This window comes from Magallana gigas, chromosome 4 (assembly GCF_963853765.1).
Source record: "Magallana gigas chromosome 4, xbMagGiga1.1, whole genome shotgun sequence".
In the NCBI taxonomy this organism is placed as follows: Eukaryota; Metazoa; Mollusca; class Bivalvia; order Ostreida; family Ostreidae; genus Magallana; species Magallana gigas.
This window is the reverse complement of record NC_088856.1, coordinates 24,623,429-24,645,812: the sequence shown is the minus strand read 5'-3', so window position 1 is coordinate 24,645,812 and position 22,384 is coordinate 24,623,429. Positions and strand designations below refer to the sequence as shown.

Sequence of the window (22,384 nt, the reverse complement as noted above, 5' to 3'; positions counted from 1 at the left end):
GGTACCGTAGCAAACCCAACCCCCCCTCCGCACTTTTTTTTAAAGAGAAGAAAGTATATCATAATGATTTGCATTGAAAAAAGTTATATAAAATTGAAAAAAATCTAAAGTGTGAATAGCTAACTTAAGCATTTAGAAATAGCATAAGAAAAAAAAAGATTATATATTATGTTTAATACCTTAATGATAATTAACTATTTCAAAGCAATACACGAAACAGGTGTGATCTGTCAATTTGTTTGAAAAATTCCTTAAAAGAGTAAGTTGAGGGATCGCCACCCTGACTTCAGTTTGGATTTTACGTACATGCATCGAGTTAGTGATCCTGTAGGCCCCCTTTATTGGTGAGCGGATATTTAAACAACGGTTATCCTACGATAATCAAAAGCAAAACACGAAAAAAGGTCTGTGTGAGTTAAGGATATGTTAATTTATTTTTAAAAAAATTCTTTAATGAGTAGGTTAAGGAATCTCCGCCCCTGACCCCAGTTGAGATTTTTTCGTACATGCAGTGAGCTAGTGATCTCCGCATCAGTGAGCGGATATTTAAACAACGATTATCCTACAATAACTAAAGTCTTAAGAGTCAAACACGTTTCCGACATTTTTGTATGATCCATGATTCATACATATTCATTTAGTACGCATTTTACTTCATTTTAGCCATTCTGGGCTTGTTAAAAACATTTGTTAAGATGAAGAAAATACTAATTAGACAAATGCTTAACAACATCTTTTGGAACACTCCCCCTTGATCCACCCGCTCGGGTGCTCTAGAATCGACGGAAGGTCTCTGACGCTACAGGTAATGGATAACCTGGATAGAAGGTATGTATTTATTTCAAAGAATACGTCTGTATCTAGATTTTGCTGTAATGACTACATATAAAGCAGTAAACATTATACCATTAAAGTATATGCTTATTCGTCAAGTACAGTTTCTTCAAGTTCAATGGAAACAACATTTTTTAATCGCGGACATGTTTATATTGATCAAACCTACACTGTTATTTATTGACATTCTGGTTAATATTTCCTCTTTGCTAATTTTATATATTAAACCATGATATTAAGAAAAACCATGTATACGTGAGAAGGGAACCCAAATTATTATTCATTATCCTCGATATTTACATTCACTCAGGAATTTCGAAATCGTTATCATGGTTGAAAGCGCTGTGGACCCTATATACTGTACAGATAAATGACCTAAATATAAGGATGGTGTAAATAAAAGAAATTTTTCTGCGTGTTGAAACTTTTACAACCGTTCTGTTTATCTTCTATTATAATATTTCTATTCCATCAGATAACGGTATCATGTAGTATATGTGTACTACGTTTTAATTTTGTTATTTTTTCCCCCACAGAGCCGGTAAGATGTCTGTTTTATTATCTTTATCGTTAACCAGCGTTTTGCTGATTTTCTCGCACATAGCTTTAGCATCTGGATATGAGACCACATGTAAGTATTTTTCTGATGAATGACAATGTAAAGAATTGTACAGGTACCACTTTGTGTTTATCCAAAGATGAAATAAAAAGAGAGCTATCTGCGCTAGTTGTCAGTTTTAACATAAAGTAATTCTTCTCAACTTAGATGAATTTGGAGCGGACTGTCCCATATTTACTAAAGATGTAGATGAGGGGAATGAAATATACATTGAATACAAAGGAAAAGATGTTGAATCTTATTGCGATGACTTGAAATTCCGTGGAAGAGGAAATGACATTTTAGACGAGTATTCAGTGTGTGTGACTCCTCTTTATTTCAATGACGATGATTGTGCAGTCGAAATAGACATCAAAACATCTTTTAATGGAGTCACTAAACACGTATGTAAAAACATATCTTATAAACTCAATTGATATATTTAGCATCAATTAATAGATATATTTTATATTACGCATCAATTAAAGATATTTTTTATGATAGAATTTACAATAATATTGACGATAGTGCCTTTAATTAATACACGTAGTAGAGCTTTGTCACGACCTAAATGCATAAATAAGAGAGAGAGAGAGAGAGAGAGAGAGAGAGAGAGAGAGAGAGAGAGAGAGAGAGAGAGAGAGACTATTTCATATTTATATGCACCTAAGTCTTGTAATTTAGAAAATAACATGCACTGATAACAGTGCCAATTACTGTGGACCACAAGATGAAACTCTTTACATAGTGTTCAAAAAACGCTTTGGGAAATCTACAAGAAATGCAAATTTTAAGCTAAAGATCACAACAAAGAAAGAATATGATTGTAAGTATAATTATTCTTTTTATGATTTCACTATCCGAATAAAGTTCTTTAAAATATCAATTTAACTGAGAGGGAAAACAAGAAAATAAAATAAAAGAATTCCTTGTTTTAGGTTTAGAACCAAATGTTCTGTTTAACTTTTTCTTTCTAGACTCATGTCGTCTGTTAGTCAATCTGACAATTTGTCTGTTTCTCCTTTTTTTTGTCAGATAATCTTTTTAACTCACCTGAACCTGTTTAATTGAATACAAAGTAAAAGGAAAACGATTAAACTTTGAATTGGTGTTTCATAGAAATAAATCTGCCCTTAATTAAAACACCAAGTGATGTCAAAACTTTACAAATTTACAAAACATAATTACTCTCGATCGCCGCCCCCTCTCCCATTCCCCGTGAAAAATGTATTTGATTTGTCATTGGGCGAGAAAGAGGACAATAACAGAAAAAGTGTATCATGGGGTCAATGTCCAATTTTATGTAAGCACTGTAAACCAATCAAAACACAGCAAAAGGACATTTTCTAATACTGTTGTTCAATAAATTGACATGGAAGCTTATTTTAAGGGTGAAAAAGTTTTAACTCATTTTGTAGTATGATTTCTTGGCTACAAGTACTAAAGGGCCGGGGACCTCGATCTTATTGTCTGTATTTGTTTTTGGTGAGGAATATTTAATTTAAATCAGAGAAGAAGTTTTGTTGTGATTTTTGAATTATTACATTGAAACATGAAATATTTGGTGGCCATAAAAACAACATAATCCCTGCAAGGATATTATATACTTTGTGGCTGATATTAAATAGAAACTCATTAATGCAATGTTTGATTATATCATTTTTACAAATTATATATATATACAAAATAGCAAATTACAAAATTTACTGACACAGATTTTTGACACAGATGATGAATCTCATGCATATCTGATTGGTGCCATAGTTGGGGGCATCATTGGCGGCCTCGTTCTCATCACAGTGTGCATTGCTATATTTTGCTGGTGTGTGTGTAGACGGAAACCATCACAGGGTACAGTATTCAATCCTGCACAGGGATATCCGGGTAAGTTTTTAAATAATATAAACATTACAAGCTTAAGGTCATAATAAAATATCAAATCTGCTCTTTACCCTATCTGCGAGTTCGTTATTGATGTTTCTAACATGTGAATTACACAAGGACTAGTTGCATTTTTAAAAGGTGCTGCAGGAAATTTTTGAAATGTGTCAACTTATACTTGTCGTACGTATACTGTGAAAATAATCATCAGAAATGCACATGATATTGAATAATTAATATTTATGTAAATATTCATAGCAAAAATTATAATCTAGAATAGTTTGTTATTGCCTATTCCAAATTAATCGACATTTTATTTACCTCCATATACATTACACCATTTGACTCTGTTAGAAGGGGTTTAGATGGTCTTCAAAAAAATCTGTAGATATGCCATAAAATTTTAATAACGTTATTTTGGAAAAATTCAAAAAATTTTTGCATTTAAACTTGGAACATATTCCTAAATCTTATAAAGAACTATTTTTCTTAATGAGGTAAATAAAAACATAAGATAATCACAAACATTCAGACTTATTAATAATAAAAAAAGGTGTCATCTCTGCAATGCTCGTCTAGCTAATTTTACTTAAGTTTCCGATTTTTTTAAGTCAACAAATTGTATTTAGCCTCTAAAACATGTACCTGAGGGTTATGAAATAGATTTACATGAATCAGCTTGAATTGATCTTAAAATCTAGACAATCACATTTTTGCAAACTCCAATTTCCGTTGAATGATATATATGAGAGTAAACTTTTTTTGTTGGACGGGAGAAGCAAAAACATTTCTTAAAAATTGCATTAAAATATTTTATATGGGACTTGGGTCTCGTGATTAAAACAACATGATCACATTTTACGGAAATTATAAGTCTTTTAGAATGTCTATGCAAAAGTAAAAAAGTTAAAACTGAAACTAGGGATCATATACTGAGTGTGCATTGGTTTGATTACCTTAATAAAATTAAATGTAAATTGCTTTTCATGCTTTTCATCATGATGTAAAATTTTGAATTTGGAAATGAAATAACGAACGTAAGATGTCCTTAAAAAATAAATTAGAAGTAAGAAATATTCATGATAATGTTTTATGTTTCATTATTTTCCATTAGGTACAGGAAACCCGTATGTGGTCTATGATGCTCAAACACAACAAAACACGATGACAACTCCCTCCAGTATTTCCTCTCCAGGGGTTTATCCAATGGCATCATATCCAGAACCAGGGGGACCTACAAATCCTCAGACACATGGAAACAATCTGTCCGATCCACCACCAAACTATGACGCGGTAACGGAGACATCAACCTCACACGTTTATGATACAATTCAAGACTCGTCCAGACCGCCCACTAATGATGAAGTCGTATGCAAATGATTTTCAAATATATGCCTGTCGACTTTTTTGTTTGTTTGAAAAAAAAGGCATGACTAGGAATTAGGACACATATTTCTATAATAACTCTTTTTTTGTTTGCAAAAACAAGTAAAACTTTAAGTTTTAAGAAAATATTGATCATATTGTGTATAGATTTTATGGCTGATTTCAAAAATTGCCCAGTGTTCTGCATATTTAATGATTATATTTCTGTTATTAAAGACTCTTCATAGAAAACATGTATAAATAAAATCTTGCAAATTTGTCATAACAGCTAGAAAAAATAGGAGAATAGCTACTATTTGGTGTTTTATGCTAACATATAGTATCAAACTTTAACAGACGTGAATAACAATTGTACAATTTAAATATAATGTCTTCTTCTTTTTATAAGTCATGTAATGATTAAACATCTCGTACAAAATTCTTTTCGAGTTTCAAACATTAATTTCGCATTTTCTCTCCTTAAAAAGTTTATGAAAAGAAAAACATGACCTTATGGTGTTAAATTTCAACAGAAAGGCAATGCGTTCTACTAAAAAGCCATTGAGTCATCGGAACTCCAAGTTCAAAATTGTGATAGTTGGTTTTCCTTTCAAAGAGTTCTCTTTCATTAATATAGGAATATAAAACTTTCAAATAGGAAAACAACAATTGCAAAATCTTGCCATGATTTTATAATTGTTAATTTTAAGAAACCTTTGTGCCATTAATGCTTTTTTTTATTTTTGAAAGTGACCAAATGGAGTTTAATTTCAATATCTTAATGATAAAATTACAGTATTTCCAATTGTATTTTGTATTTTTCGCTATTTTACTACCACAATAATCTGTTATGGATGATGCGGACTTTCTGATCAACTCAACTATTAACTAATCCCATACATGTTTCTTTTGTAAGATAACTTTAAACTATTAAAACTTATAAAAGATATCAAACGTTAAGTTTGTATTTGTAATCAAACGAGCATAATATCAAGATCGTTTTTATTACGTATTTAATGATCACAATATTTTAACTTTGGATGAAAGCTATAGCATGTTTTGATATTTCAAGCCTTCAATAAATATTTTTGCATAATTTCTGTATTATCTTGTCGAAAATTTAATTAAATTAAAATTAGACCTTTCTTCTCGCTCTTTGTCATATATGTACTTCCATAAACAGGATGAATAATGAATAAAAAAATAAGATAACCTTGTATACGCATACTTTGTATGTGTCATTAAGGATGACATTTACTGAGAGTGAAAACAAATCCACTGATAATAATGAATCAAAGTACTGAAGTACTGAAAGCCGGGCTCTTTTGGTGTGTCTTTATGCATATTGTGAAGTAAAGACTGAAAATCTCTCTCTCTCTCTCTCTCTCTCTCTCTCTCTCTCTCTCTCTCTCTCATGCTTTTAATGTCGGCAAAGCATCAGAGAGCGACCAAATTTTGTAAGCGGCTATAAACAAAAAATACGGTATGTCTGTCTGGTAGAAGTTAAAAAGTTCAACAGTTGCTGCCTTGAATTTTGCAACAAGCATTATATATCTTCATCGCGCAGCAAAGTAGTTCATGAAAATTCATGCGCATTGTATGTGTCCAAAATACATAGTAATGTTTTAAAAACACGTTCTTAATAAGAAAACTCAAAAAGATAGACAATTCATTCGAAATTTAAAAAAAAAGAAACAAAATGCCAACACTTTTGACAAAACGTGGCTCTTTGTGTAACTATTTGGTATAGCGGAAGCTTTACCTTGACGCTGTTTGGTTTTTTGTTTACTTGTGCTATTTATAGTAACATTGGCGATTTGCCTGCCTATAGCCATCTTTACAGCCATTTGTAAAGACAAAGTTTGAATCTTGCATATTTATGTTGTAACCTTGCCTCAAAATTAGATACCAGTCGGCATGGGTCTTATTTTAAGAACAAGAAAAATCTAATCTATACTTAGAACTTATATCTATAAAGGCACATCAGCGTCACATTTTCATTAAAAATAATTTTAATTTAAACAATCTGTGTTTGATGTTAAAGTCATCTCTATTTCAGTCCAGATTTTTTTTTTATTTCTAGAATGATAAATACATTCTTTTTTTAAAGTGGGATCTTCTTTTTTAAATGCTCTTTGAATTAGAGTTAGATATGGGAAAAGCATATTAAACTATATGTAAATGCAATCAACCGGAACTATAACTTAGTCTAAGCACGCTTTGTTTGAGCACAAAAATCATTCACTCTGCGTTACTCGAGATAGGTGCCACGTAAACAAAAAATACATGTCGAGCAAATAATGTTATATGGCATTGATGCACTTTTACAGATTATAGAAAAGCAACGGTAAAAATAAGCAAAAAATACATAAAATTAGTAATACATGTATGCATTACCATTTGTTATAATAATAAACTGATGATATATACATGTATTGCCAAGTACTTGTATTTCTTGCTTATTTTTTGTTGTTATTACTAATTAAACAATTTTTTAATGTGAGGTGCCTTTTAACCAAAACGAAAAAGTTGCACATATTTTTAAAAATACTATTATTTTTTTTATATAATTAAAAATCTATAAAAAAATGTACACAAAAGAAATATTTATATTTTCATTTGTGAAGGTAAATAATTACGTTCGGTTTATACTCCATTCATCATAAGGTCGAGAAAAGACAAACCAAGAAATATGTATTAAATGATGCTACTTCAATTTATTAATTTATAAAATGTTTGATTCCATTCAAACTAATGTAGGCTTGTAGGAAATGTACGTTCTGTAGGCTCACTTATCTAAAGATATACATAACATAGCTTACACGAACATTAACAATGCCATCTCCTTAGATCCATCGGTGCGTTGGAACCATACAAAGGTTTTACGTCAGCACATGTGAATGAGGAAATGGGTAGAAGGTATCTATTCGGAAGCATCTGTCTTATCTAAGTTGTGTTATTATGATAATGGCTACAGATGTAACGGAAAACCTTAAATTGTTTAAATATGTGCTTATTCGTCCTGTAAAGTATCATCCAAATGGTTAGAGCAGAACTCGAAATATCGATTCAAACGTCCTTGTTTACTTTGAGCGAGGGATTCTGAAATCAATTCAAATATCAGAAATAATTTATGGATGACCTATATTTTGGAACGGTGTAAAAAAAGGAATAGTTTTTTGTTTGTTGAACGTTTCACGACAGTTTAGATTTTGTTACGATTTTTTATATACAGTTAGAACTGTGTATTGTAATTCATGTAAAATTTTCTTCTAGAAAGCCAAAAAGTAAACTGTTTTTTCATTTTTATTGACAAGCAATTTTTTGCTAATTATCGTTCACGTAAATTTAGTCTTCGGATATGACACCACATGTAAGTATCTTGAACAATATATATCACATGTTTTTATCGATATGAGGTAGTTTGTATGTACATGTATTTTTTGTAATATTGTTGCATTTAAAAAAATGTTGGTAAGTCAGAGAGAAAAAAAGCAAAAATAGAGAAACATAATGAAGTTGCTCTATTATAATAGATACCAGGCTTTACATTGAGCAATTATTATTACTTCAAATGAATTTGGAGACTACTGCTTATCATTCCTTAACGATATTGATAACGATGATTAAATGTACGTTGAGTACAATGGAAAACCAGTTAGTTTCATTTGCGACAACTATGCATTCAGAGGAAGTGGAGATGACGTCTTCGACGAGTACTCAGTCTGTGTGACTCCTCTTCATTTCAACGACAGTAACTGTGCAGTCGAATTAAACTTCAAAACATCCATTATCGGAGTCACTAAACACGTAAGTGTTTATTTTATTAAATGTATGTTCAAGTGATAGTTGTAACGTAACTTAAATATATATTTGAAGTTTTGGTATCAATTATTGATATTCTATTAGATAAATTTACCGTCTTATTGTCTCAGATAACGTAAACTATTTCAAATATATGATAAAGCTTTGTCACAGACCAAAATCATGCATGATATGAATTGAGAAAAAGATATTTATCCTTCAATATGGGCAGGTATGTATCAATTTGAGAGTTAATCATTTTTTTTTTTTATATGTATTTCATAATAAAATGCCCATATTTTTTTTATCTTAGAAAATTTCATGCACTGAAAATAAAAGCGCCAAGTATTGTGGAGCGCAAAACGAAATTATCTTCATTGAATTCAAGAACCGGAACGGCAGAGAAACAAGTAAAACAAAGTTTAAGCTAAAGATCACAGCGAAGAAAGAATATGATTGTTAGTAATATTGTTTGTTTTAATAACCATTATTTTAGTTAGGTGGTTTAAAGAATCAATAAGTTAATTATCTACCATATTGTAGATTTTAGAAAAAAAATTGAAAATACAATTTAGGGGTGGTTAAAAAAAGAATATTTATTTTGCTTAAGTTTTTGAAACAAATGTTCAAATTAACTTTTTTTTGACCCCTTGTTGTCTGTTTTTGCACCCTACAATTTATCAGTCTTTCAATGTGACCTAAAATTGTTAAGGGTGTTACCCCACATATACAGTCAAATACATGAACTGTTACTCGTGTAGTTGCTCAAGTGTTTCTGACTAAAGTTACTTATTGCGTTAAGGACTCACGTGAAGTTCCTTAGTTTAGGTAATTATTCCAGATGAATTAAATCTTCCTTATTTGCATTTAAACCTGTTTATACACAAATATTTTAGGTACATAACCAGACTATTTTTTAGATAAAATATATTTTCTATACCTTGCATACAAATCACAAAGGAATGCTTTGTGATTAAGTAAACGTGTATATTTTTAATCAAAATTATGTATATAAAAAGAAAAAAGAGACGTATAATATAATATGAAAATATAATTTTGGAATAACTTAAAAGAAATATTCACATTACTGAGATAAAGAAAATTAAAAATTAAGGGAAGATTTATCTTAATGCCATGTTTAATGCCTTCATTTTCAATCACGTTAATTCCTATATCTATTTTTGACATTTTTCGACACAGACAACAGAACCGATTTATCTGCTGATGCATCTGTTGCTGGTGCCATCATTGGAGGAGTCATTGGCGGCGTCTTTCTTATCGCAGTTGGCAGTGTTATAGTATGCTGGTGTGTAAGTAGACGGGAACCGTCTCAGGGGAGAGTACTTTATACAACACACGGATATCCGAGTAAGTATTAAAATGCTACACGAAAATTTCAAATGTTGCATGCATTTGCTTCAATTTGTCAAGTTCCGTGTATAACTGTCAGCCAAAAATATGCAAAACAGAAGACATCAAGGACATTGATGTAATCATATGTACATATATTTACATATATTGTCTCTGTTATGTTCATCCTGATAAAGCCTTTCCCGATTGATGCCCTGGATCATTTATTTGGTAATTTAGGGATGACAATATTTATTTCAACATTTATGATATCATATTAAGACAATTGATAAGCTGCACAACATATCCTGAAATATGAAACTGGACCAAACCAGTGATAATCTACCATTTATGATTTATTACATTTACTTGGATTTGAAAACCATTTCTGAAACTCCAAAAGTCATGAATAATTTGGACATATAATGCATACAATTAAGAATTAGTATTGTAAAAGAATATATATTATGATAATGCATATGCTATAAGAAATAAAATTGATAGATATCAAAAGGTGTTTATACTGACCAAGTGCAGTAATGAAGTTTGTAATGGCTATATACTGTTCATGTGGAGAAACTGGTTTTTTAAAATATATGTCTTATGTTTATAATTATGTTTAATTTGATGATTGCATAGTATATCAAATAATCATTTCCGTCTATTAGTGTCTGTCTATCCATCCATTTATCTGTCTGAAGTCTGTTTTATTTTATGAGGTTACTGATGTAGATCAAGTTGAGATCATCATTATGACACTTATATACAACAAGCCTCACAGAAAATATCAGTCCTCTTACATTACAGAGTTTTTGAATGAGTTATGAATGTATGGTTGAGTAAAATTTTTATTTCAAATATTTTTTGAAATGATTTTTGTGAATAAGAATATTTTTGTTATAACTTATCCTTATCTATATTTTTATCATTTTTGCATGAACAAAAATATACACATCCTAGTTAGGCCACACCAATATAATATCTTGCTTGTCGGACATTAAGTGGAAAAGGGTACAAGCGGGCTAGCGATAAAATAATAAGATTATTATTTTTTGTAGCCGAAATTTTTAGGCGGTCCATAATGATATGATTTGTAAAGTTTTATTTAAACACGAGCATGCAGGATCCGATGAAAAAGAAATTTAATTGGTGTGGCCTTCCACATTTTCTATATTTTAGTTCAAATTGAGGCTGAACCATTGTAATATATTACCCTGCATAATCATTCTGATAAAGTCTAAATCATACATTATAAATAGCATTAAGACCAATATGGGGACCAAGGAAGGGTTCAAAGTTCAAAGGAATTATAGGATTGCATACAATCATGTATATACATAAGGACAAATCATAAATCATTTCAGAATCTGCAGTGTTTTTTAGTCCAATCAGATAATATGATTTAAAGAATTATCATGATTAAGTATCAAATTTCATTTTATACCTGTAATCATTTGAAAGATTCTCCTATTTTCCGACACCCATTTTAATGCAATACCTTGCAAATCAGACAAAACTTTAAAAGATTGATAGAGGAAATTCAAATTAATTACAATCAGTATATGATTTTTTATAAAACCTGTGATTTATTTGGTTTGATTGTATTTTAAATCTTTCAACAAAGGCTTAATAAAGATTGTGTGTATTAAAGTTTTCATGCATGTTTTTCTTTTTTGTGTACAGAGACTAGAGTTTCTTGATTATATCAAATGCACAACTATGACACTCTGTTAATTACCATTAAAATAAACTCTTTAGGAAGTGAAAAAATGGTTAAATTAAAGAATAATTTTCTCTTTATATGATTAGTTTTTAAAAATACAACCATTTATGGCAGTGTTGACTTTCATGAAGCGCGCAGAGTGATTTTTTGTAAAAGTCAGATCAGAGGAAATTCGGATTTTCAGCCTTTTTAATTCAATTAGTTGTAGTATTTACAACACAACTCCATTAATTTTGTTCTACAATAACTTATGCAGGTTCACAGTATAACTAGTTGAAAGAAATTGCCATTTAAAACTGAATTATACGTCTTTTTTTAACAGCATGTAGGGTTTGTAGCATCTATTTCAATAGAGGTCAGAGGAAATTCAGACGTTATTATTTTTTTTTCTAATTCACCAACATGCCAATTATTGATTACTAATTTTTTTGCTATTTATCATTTCTTCAAAATTACATTAAAAAAATAATAGTGTAATTATAGGAAATAGTATTTTTTGCAATTTTTCTAGCTCTGGTCACGTCAAAAAATGTCACTTTTTTAGTGGTCAGAAGAAATTCAAACTAAAATAGCGGATTAAATAAAAGGAATTCTTATAATCCATTCTCAGATAAATAGAGTATTTTATTAACCTTTTTAATATTTTGGTGAGAAAATGTTTCTAGATAATTGTAAATATGTCTTTTATGACATTTTTAATTTGCATTTAAGTTTTTTTTTTCTCGTTCTAATTTCTTTTAACATGGGTAAGTTTGAAGGTCGTTGCCATGGAAACGAACTCACGAACATATGCTTAAAATGTCTTTTTTGACAAAAACAAATCGATTAGAGTCTGTTTAAACAATTTTTTAACTATTCAATTAGTTTCATGTCAGGTTCACATATCCTTAAACTAATGTGAACTAATGATAAGGTATACCTGGATTTAAGAATATGTTTTTAAAATATGATTTACCTATTCATTTACATTTTTATTAACTTTTTAAGCGTTTATTCTATAGATATATTTTTGTGAAAAAAATCATTAAAATCGGATTTTCTTTCTTAGTCGATGGTGGATATATTAGATTTTCATTCAATTTATATCTGAATGCAATGTCTTTATAATATGAAAAATTCCGAAATATTTTAATATTGGATGCATAAAAAAAATTTAAAATATTATCAAAATTTACGAAAATTATTATATTAGTTTAATATCAATTCCACTTTAGTAGTATAACTGATAGACATTGCGAAATTCTATCATTTCATTTAAGAATAGAAAGGACTATGTGCGGTTTTACGCATTTTTTGCCCCCCAAATCAAAGTTTTAGAAAGAGCTTTAAAAATAAGGTTAAGGATAGTTAAAATCATATTGGAAATAAAGGTGTAAAAGGTTATCACCACATTGACGTCATAATGTAGTGATGACGTCATGAAGATTGCATTATTTTGATAAATTGATGTTTTGTAGCAAAATATGGGTGTTTTCCGATGGTTTTTTGACGGGGAAACATCGAGCGCAGGCTTGCTCAAGTATCATTTTTTGTATAATATGTATAACTATCTGAAGAAAAACATATGTCAAAATCGCACTTGAGCAGACCTGCGCTCTATACTTCCGAATGCAAAATAAAGAGCAAAAATGAGAATATCTTCATTTTTTTTTTGCAAAATTGCGGGAATTAGGTCATTTAGGTGACGTCATAGATAAACAGCGAGTGAGCAATGATGGCTAAAATCAAATAAAAGTTATAGGCATCCTCTATACAATGATTTATGAAGATTTGATTTTTATACGATACTATTTAAAAATTGGTTGAAATCGGGGACAGATATTTGACCATACCGCACATAGTCCTTTCATATCTAAACAGATGTCTACATACCTGCAGATTACTACATTTATTTTTATCATCCTTTACGTTGAGAAAGAAGGTAGTTACTTTGAAGGTCAAATCGAATAAAGCGATTTTTTTACTTTTTAACACATTTAAAAAATGTCATCAGATCATGAAAATAAGCCCAGCAAGAGGAGGTATCTGTATACAATAAAAAGAGAAATATAAAAACTTTAAGGTCATTTAGTTAAACAACATGCACTTTAATATTTTTATATACACATACCTGTATTGATTTCCACGAGTGGTAAGAGATAGGGAGGGAGGGGGCGATGAATTAATAAAATATTCGATACCCGCCATGATTTTGATAATTTAATAAAAATATAAACAATATCTAAACTGATGAATATAAAATAGTTCTGTTTATCAATAATATTATTGTTAATTCATACATTTCATGTTCATGAAATATTCTTATCGATAATACCCTCTTTTGAGACATTGTATGATATCTTAACAAGGTGTCAGACTGACAATTTACTTGGTTGATCATTTCGATATTCACACCTTTGGATCTACTAAAAGTATGTATACTATACACAGAATTATACTGCTTGACTAATCTCCCCGTGAGTAAATCTTTGAAAAAAACCCAGTTTGATGTCATAACCGGTTAGCTTTATTCTTTATTTCTAATAATCAATATCATAAAAATATTTTTTTATTGTTGAATCAAAACTCCAACCAAATATGTATATGTATTAAAAAAGAATTATGCTGATTTCATTCTACAATATGTAAATATCTAAATATCTTCACTTAAACATTTATGCTAGTTCCACTCTAAGACGTTATACAAAGGGGTAGGTAGAATTTAAATTTCCTATCATTTACAAACTACAAATATAAAAAAATAGGTCCACATACCCAACTCCCCACACCCTCAGAAAACATGGATACATCTAAACTTCAGATCCCCTCCCCTGAAAAAAAAATTCTGAATCCAAGCAGCGCGCATGTAATGATAAATTTATAGAAAGAGATCTCTTCTTTAAGCAATAAGAAAAAAATCAATCAAATTCATGCAAGTAAATCTCAAATACATGTTGTATGCATTTTCAAACGAAAAAAATTATAAGTTCAGTTTTTAAACATCGTAACGAAAAAGTGCAATTGGGGCAGTACCATACAGTACGGTACAGTGTATCATGTACACTGTTGTGCAGTAGGGAACAGTGCTGGTCACTGCCCGTACAGTGGCATACAGTGGAGTACAGTGCTGGTCAGTACCCGTAAAGTGGAATACTGTGGGGTACAGTGCTGGTAAGTACCCGTAAAGTGGCATACAGTGGAGTACAGTGCTGGTCAGTACCCATACAGTGGCATACAGTGGAGTACAGTGCTGGTCAGGACCCATACAGTGGCATACAGTGGGGAACAGTGCTGGTCAGTACCCATACAGTGGCATACAGTGGAGTACAGTGCTGGTCAGTACCCGTAAAGTTGCAGACAGTGGAGTACAGTGCTGGTCAGTACCCATACAGTGGCACACAGTGGAGTACAGTGCTGGTCAGTACCCATACAGTGGCATACAGTGGAGTACAGTGCTGGTCAGTACCCATACAGTGGCACACAGTGGAGTACAGTGCTGGTAAGTACCCATACAGTGGCACACAGTGGAGTACAGTGCTGGTCAGTACCCGTACAGTGGGACACAGTGGAGTACAGTGCTGGTCAGTACCCATACAGTGGCACACAGTGGAGTACAGTGCTGGTCAGTACCCATACAGTGGCACACAGTGGAGTACAGTGCTGGTCAGTACCCATACAGTGGCACACAGTGGGGAACAGTGCTGGTCAGTACCCATACAGTGGCACACAGTGGAGTACAGTGCTGGTCAGTACCCATACAGTGGCATACAGTGGAGTACAGTGCTGGTCAATTCCCGCACAGTGGCATACAGTGGAGTACAGTGCTGGTCAGTACCCGTACAGTGGCACACAGTGGAGTACAGTGCTGGTCAGTACCCATACAGTGGCATGCAATGGGGTACAGTGCTGGTCATTATCCGTACTGTGGGGTACAGTGCTGGTCAGAGGGTAGGTAAAGTGCTGTCAAGTGAAGTACAGTGGCGTACTATGTCTCTGTACAGTGGGGTACAGTGGGATACAGTAGCTCTGTATAGTTTCGGGAATATCAGGAAATTCTGAAATTCTGGGTACAGTGCTGGTCAGTACCCATACAGTGGCACACAGTGGAGTACAGTGCTGGTCAGTACCCATAAAGTGGCACGCAGTGGAGTACAGTGCTGATCAATTCCCGTACAGTGGCATACAATGGAGTACAGTGCTGGTCAGTACCCGTAAAGTGGCATACAGTGGAGTACAGTGTTGGTCAGTACCCATACAGTGGCATACAGTGGGGTACAGTGCTGGTCAGTACCCATACAGTGGCACACAGTGGAGTACAGTGCTGGTCAGTACCCATACAGTGGCATACAGTGGGGTACAGTGCTGGTCAGTACCCATACAGTGGCATACAGTGGAGTACAGGGCTGGTCAGTACCCGTAAAGTTGCAGACAGTGGAGTACAGTGCTGGTCAGTACCCGTACAGTGGCACACAGTGGAGTACAGTGCTGGTCAGTACCCATACAGTGGCATGCAATGGGGTACAGTGCTGGTCATTATCCGTACTGTGGGGTACAGTGCTGGTCAGAGGGTAGGTAAAGTGCTGTCAAGTGAAGTACAGTGGCGTACTATGACTCTGTACAGTGGGGTACAGTGGGATACAGTAGCTCTGTATAGTTTCGGGAATATCAGGAAATTCTGAATTCAGCAGTGTCAACAAATGATGGCGTCTTACGCAAATCATGCTGTTTGAAATGACCGATGTCTGAATTGAGAGTAATGCTATATACATCGCAAAAGTAACTGTAAATGTTTAAGTAACAATTGGTTAAAATGTGATCTTCTTATGCGGATTTTTAAAAGTGTAAATTTTGTTCTGCATGTATTTTGCATTTGGACTTCCGATCACTTATAAAATTTAAGACATCTAAAAAAACATGAACGACTTAGTTACAGCTAGGAATAGCGGCCGATTGGTGGAGAAATGGATAAAATCTACTGTACTATAACTTATTCTGGATTACTTTTTTTTATTTTTTGTATACTTGTATTTACTTTTGAACTACCTTAACCTTCATGACAATAGAAGAATTTCGATATCATGTATTCTGTACCCTTCAAATCACAATTTAAAGAGATGGATTCATTGTTTTTTTTAACTTTAGTGACATTTCTCAAACATTTATTCCGGATATAGAATAATAGATCGGGGTTTTGCAATCCCCCCCCCCCCTTTAAGGATCTGATACAGCTATGAATGAGGAGTCTCTTATGTAACGTTTCTTAAAAGATATCAAGTACTCAGCAAATTAACTCACTTAAATTTGACATTAAAATTTATAATATATAGCTTTCATTTGAAACTATTTCCGTCACTAAATATTCAGATTGAACTCTTTTTCTCTTATTCTTGCTAACAAAATGGTTTTGATTGTTGTGTGTCTTTTAACACAAAATTCAAATTATGATTTGAACACATTTTCTTTTCTTTCTTTTTTTCTTCTTTTTTTTAATAAAATATAACTGTTGAAATAAATCAAACAACAAATAGAATGTTTTCTTTATCTTTTTTCAATGATGAACATGCTAGATAGTTCGTTTTCTACTCCATTCATCATGAGGTCATGAACAAACAAACTAATAATATCTATTGAATGATTTTAACTTAATTTTTAATTTTTATGTTTGACTTTATTTAAACTAATGATTGCTTGTTAATAAAAGGCGACTTGACTAAAGCTACACATAAATAACATAAGGCTTATCATACAAAAATTACTAATACTATCCCTTTGGATCCACCCGCCGATATTTTTGGTCGTAAATTGTTTACGTAAAACACAACAGGACTATTTAAAAACATGGGCCGAAGGTATGTATTCTGAAGCCGATGTCTGTATCAAAATTTTATTAAATTGACTTAAGATCTAACGTAAAACTGTAAACTATTATTTATATCTTTAAATTAAAATGAGTCTTCGTAAATGTTTGTATTGATCGCATACAACTATATTTTTTTTTCATTCCATAACATACAAACGTGTGTACTACCAAAGATTGTAAATATGTTCCCTTTGATAGTAAATGCTTTCCCAAATGTTAATTCTATTTCACACTAAGACAAGGCAATAAAAAACCTAATGAATTTATTATATTTTTTAGAGAACATAAAATACCAACTTAAACGTCGATGCTAACATTGACCGAGAAATTGCGTATATAACACATGGATGACCTAAATTCTGGATCGGTGTAAACAGAGATATACCATGCTAGCGGATTTTGTTTTGTTAAGGTGTGGGTTCTTCATTCGGCCCACTACTTCCTTTAAAAACAATATCGACAAAGTTTCCACATTAAGAGATTCTCTTGGATCAAATATGCCAAAACTAAACACGGAAAACTCAAACTTAGGTCGTCGAATAAATCTCATAAAAAGTCATTTTAGAAATTTACGAAGCATAATGTCATGTAAATACATTGCCATCGCATTGTTAAATGGCAAGTGCCCTTGATTCCACATATCTATAATGATTTGATTAATAATCGTAAACTCTGATGCAAATAAGGATTACTATGTAGTTGCAAATGTAAAGTTTCTAAGTGTTTTGGTATAATTTCACATATTTTATGGTTGTATTATTTTGTGTCTAACTATATATCACTGGCTGGCAAGCAAATTTAATAATGTAAAAAATACATACAAATAATTCTAGATAGAATTGCTCAAAAATTTGATAATTGACCTTATATAATCCCCCTCCCCCTTACCATGATGACCACGCGCACCGGGTATCTACACAAAACAAACAATATGATATGGGTAACTACTACAGCTATTTATTTTGCACTGAAAGTTGTACAAACAGTTTGGTTTAATTACGATGTAGATGTATACAGATATAACGATGTTATATAATTCAGCTTTTATATTGTCAAACAGGACCAGGAAGAAGACTGTTCCGTCATTCTTATTGATAACCAGCTGTTTTCTGATTTTCTCCCACGTAGGTTTTGTGTTTGGATATGAGACCACATGTAAGTATATGAAAAATGGTTTTACATAGTATACTTTTTTGACCAATAAATTGCAGTCTATATATACATAAACTATTTTGAATTTGCATTTTACATTGCATTTTCCATTTTGTATATTATATAATACATGTAGTTATGCATTTTTTTTAATTTGTTGAATAGTAAGAGTACGTAAGAAAGCCAAACTTAGTAAAAAAAAAAAAGGTTCATATATAAATTATTAAGATATACAATTCAGATGAATTTGGAGAAGACTGCTTATTCACTACTAAAGACGTGGATTATGATGAGGAAATGTACGTTGAGTACAATGGAAAGACGGTTGACCTCTCTTGCGATTACTTCAGATTCGGAGGACCAGGATATGGATTTTTTAACGAGTACTCCGTCTGTGTGACTCCTCTTTATTTCAATGACAGTGAATGTGCTGTCAAATTAAACATCAAAACATCCCTTTTTGAAAGCACTAAACACGTAGGTATTTATTGTTTAAGTAATGTTTATTTAAGGCTGTTTGCTCCGATTTTCTTTTTGGCATTTACATGTAATGGATCAAATAATTTTCCATACAAACCAATCATCTAAAAAAGTTGTAGACTTTGCCTATTTAAACCAGCAGATTCGGTCTGCTGTCAATGTTAGAAATATTCGAAGTTAATTAATAAAAACCAAATGCATAATGGTCATGTTTCGAAATGGGAACCATTTAATTTCTTCCCAAAATGATTAGGTTTAGTGAACCAACATATTATGCAATATTTGTAAACAAAACAAACTTTAGAAATTATATTGAACATAACGTACACCGCTTTATTTTTGATTTGCAAAAAAATGACTCATTTATAGCCATATGAAAGTCGTCATACAGTCATACTCGCATGGACGTCTGGTGCGAATTTTCATATTGGGCGAAAAAAAGCGCAGTTCCTCTTAATTTCAAGTGTGTTTTGTACACCATTTGTTCTGATAGAATATGGCTTAAGATACCGGAAAACCTACTGCAATATAAATATTTATTATTATACATATTCTTAGCAAAACCATTGCTTTAGCATACAAAAACTTTTATAGAAAATTGATTAAAAAGATCAAAAGAAACTTTTGCTGTCAAAGAATGATTTAAAGATGATATTTGTAGCCAAAGTTTGAAAAATGTATAGAAAAAGATCTCAAGCACTGTACATTAAAATACTATTGCTTTGCTATGAAGCAAAATAATGATTTATATAATTATATAAAGAGAGAGAGAGAGAGAGAGAGAGAGAGAGAGAGAGAGAGAGAGAATTTTTTTTATAATTATACGCATACATACCTTTTTGATTTAGAAAATAACATGCACTGAAAACAAAATCGCTCCGTATTGTGGACCGAAAAATAAAAATCTCTACATAGAGTTCGAGAAACGGTATGGTAGGGATACGAATGGAGCGAAGTTTAAGCTAAAAATCACAACGAGGAAAGAATATGTTGGTTAGTAGTATTATTTGATTTCAAAACTTCAGTACCCTGATAGGGTTTTTAAAAATCAATTTATAGAATATCAACCAGAGTGTAAATTTAAGGGGAAAATGGTGTTGAACTTATGGTTTAGCAGTGGAAATGATAAAAATATTTGTTTTAGGTTTAGAACCAAATATTTAAGTAAACTTAATCTTTAATGACATTTCATCGTATAATCTCACAATGATTACACGTTATAAAAACGCAAATAATCGTTAATGCATTGATTATAAACTCTCTGACTGATTTACATAGGGCATTGATGCCATGTTTGAAAACTTCGTTTTGAGTCGTTTAAATTAAAACATTTAAGCTTAATGGGTTTTTTTTGGACACAGCCAAGGAATCCAGTTCTTCAAAATATGTCATTGGTGCCATAATTGGAGGTGTCATTGGTGGCCTCGTCCTCATCACAACGTGCATTGCTATATACTGCTGGTGTGTGTGTAGACGAAAGCCATCTCAAGGGAGAGTACTCAACCCGACACCGGGATATCCGGGTAAGTACAAAAATGTCATTTAAGGTAACAACTTTGCATTGTGAACAAGTTTTACATGCAATTTGTGAAATGTGTCAGTTTATGTGTATGAAACTGAAAGCCAAACATACAAATAGAAACATGATAAAGTGCTTTGTGTCTCTTAAAACCTTTGGTTACTCAAGTCTTTTTAACAAATCAGTTACATAAATCAACTTTAATTAGTAATTGAAAAGGAAATTTAGAAAATCAATAATTTTGGAAAATATGTTCTCAGTTGTACATGGAATAGTGTAAGAAAAGATAACAACGGAGCAAGTTAGGCCGAACGCAAACACTTTATGAGCATGAGAGACAAACTGTAACATACAATATACAACCACCTTTAAGTTATTTTATCATGAAATAACATCTAAAAGGAAGTATCAAGTCAATCTCACATTTTACATTATGTGTAAAAATATCGATGCAAAAGAGTGCTGAAACTGTAAATAGTGACCAAAGGTTTTCTGTGTATTAGTTCGATTGGCCCAGAAATGATAACGAAATGTTTTTCTCCATGTGCTTGCATCACGATATATCTAAAATCAAATAACAAATATAAAGTATAACCGCACAATAAATTAGAAATAATATAAGAATCATATATTATTTTTCTTTCCAAAATCAGCTACGTCAAACCCATATGCTGTCCAAGCCGCACAAACACAACAAAGCATAATGGCAACGCCTTCCAGTGTTTTATCTCCAGTTGTTTATCCAATGGGATCACAACCTTCACCCCAAGGAACAGCAAGTCCACAGACAATTGAAAACAAGTTGGCCTCTGCACCTCCAAGCTATGACGCGTTTACGGAGTCATCAACCTCGCACATTCATGAAACAAACTCAGAATCGTCCAAAATGCTAACTAATGAAGACACTGAACGCAAATAATGCCCGAATATGTTTATTGACACTTTTTGTAATAGTTAGAAGAAACAGGGACTCTCTCTATCAAATTCGAACGAGTTTTTTATCCACGTTTTATGAGTACCATACATGCATCCAGTCCCGATCTTCCATAAAAATTTGAAAATAGAAAATTTTGACCTAAATCTAGCTTATTCTTTCTTTGGAAATGTTATAAATGAATGACCTTTTTTGACCCTTGAAGGTTATATTCCAGTAAAAAAGATTTCGATTCGACCACCGTCCAGGTGAACCCATTCCAATATAAGGTTCAAAATATTGAAATTTGCATTTTCTTTGAAAGTATTCTCTGTCTTTAATATGTGGAGTTGAAATAAAACCTTAAGAGAGGACAACAACGTCAAAATATGTTGCCCTTACACAACATTTAATCGTTGCCAATTTATTTAAAGATACTTACGTGCCATTTATGCCTTTTATAGAATTTACAAGGAAATTGTAGAACGATTGATGATTATAATAATGTGTTAAAATTATAAGTTATAATCATAAACGTAATTCAAATACTGTCAGCTACATGTTTTTGTATTTCATGTATTTTTTCTTCTTTTTTCTACCTACTGATACGTATTATAGATGAATGATGTTTCTCCTTTTCATTTTTAGAACGTATTCTACTTTTTTGGATAAATGAAACCTTAAAATAAATAGCAAAAAGAATGCATTACAATTTGTTTGTTGTACAGAAGAAATATACATATAAAATGTGCGGTTAAAGTAATTAAAAAAAAATGATCGGATGTCATGCATTTTATCATCAAAACCTAACATTAAAACTTGTGAAAATTTAAAAATACATATCAAACTTTAAATATAAGATTTGAATTCAATCTTGAATAAACATTCCAAATACTAGTGCTCAATACTATAAAACTTTAAATGAT

At 31.8% G+C, this 22,384-nt stretch overlaps 2 protein-coding genes across 5 annotated transcripts; both read left to right on the top strand.

The window, feature by feature from the left end:
* The first annotated feature begins 678 nt into the window (after positions 1 to 678).
* LOC105338076 (uncharacterized) lies at positions 679 to 4,842 on the top strand. The gene is made up of 6 exons (XM_011443053.4): positions 679 to 828; positions 1,371 to 1,465; positions 1,601 to 1,836; positions 2,117 to 2,258; positions 3,161 to 3,316; positions 4,428 to 4,842. The coding sequence occupies exons 1-6, from the start codon at positions 809 to 811 to the stop codon at positions 4,691 to 4,693; spliced, it is 915 nt and encodes a 304-aa protein (XP_011441355.3). The 5' UTR covers positions 679 to 808; the 3' UTR covers positions 4,694 to 4,842.
* Positions 4,843 to 8,320: 3,478 nt separating this feature from the next.
* LOC117682813 (uncharacterized) lies at positions 8,321 to 22,158 on the top strand. Of its 4 annotated transcripts, XM_066081720.1 has the most exons (8): positions 8,321 to 8,488; positions 8,796 to 8,940; positions 9,683 to 9,850; positions 18,455 to 18,549; positions 18,788 to 19,023; positions 19,875 to 20,019; positions 20,388 to 20,549; positions 21,199 to 22,158. In XM_066081720.1, the coding sequence occupies exons 5-8, from the start codon at positions 18,844 to 18,846 to the stop codon at positions 21,462 to 21,464; spliced, it is 753 nt and encodes a 250-aa protein (XP_065937792.1). In that variant the 5' UTR covers positions 8,321 to 8,488; positions 8,796 to 8,940; positions 9,683 to 9,850; positions 18,455 to 18,549; positions 18,788 to 18,843; the 3' UTR covers positions 21,465 to 22,158. The 4 variants fall into 4 exon arrangements, with proteins under 4 accessions (XP_065937792.1, XP_034307134.2, XP_034307133.2 ...); XM_034451242.2 differs by lacking the exons at positions 8,321 to 8,488; positions 8,796 to 8,940; positions 9,683 to 9,850 and adding exons at positions 17,314 to 17,383; positions 17,674 to 17,806; XM_034451243.2 differs by lacking the exons at positions 8,321 to 8,488; positions 8,796 to 8,940; positions 9,683 to 9,850 and adding an exon at positions 17,306 to 17,383.
* Positions 22,159 to 22,384: the final 226 nt, after the last annotated feature.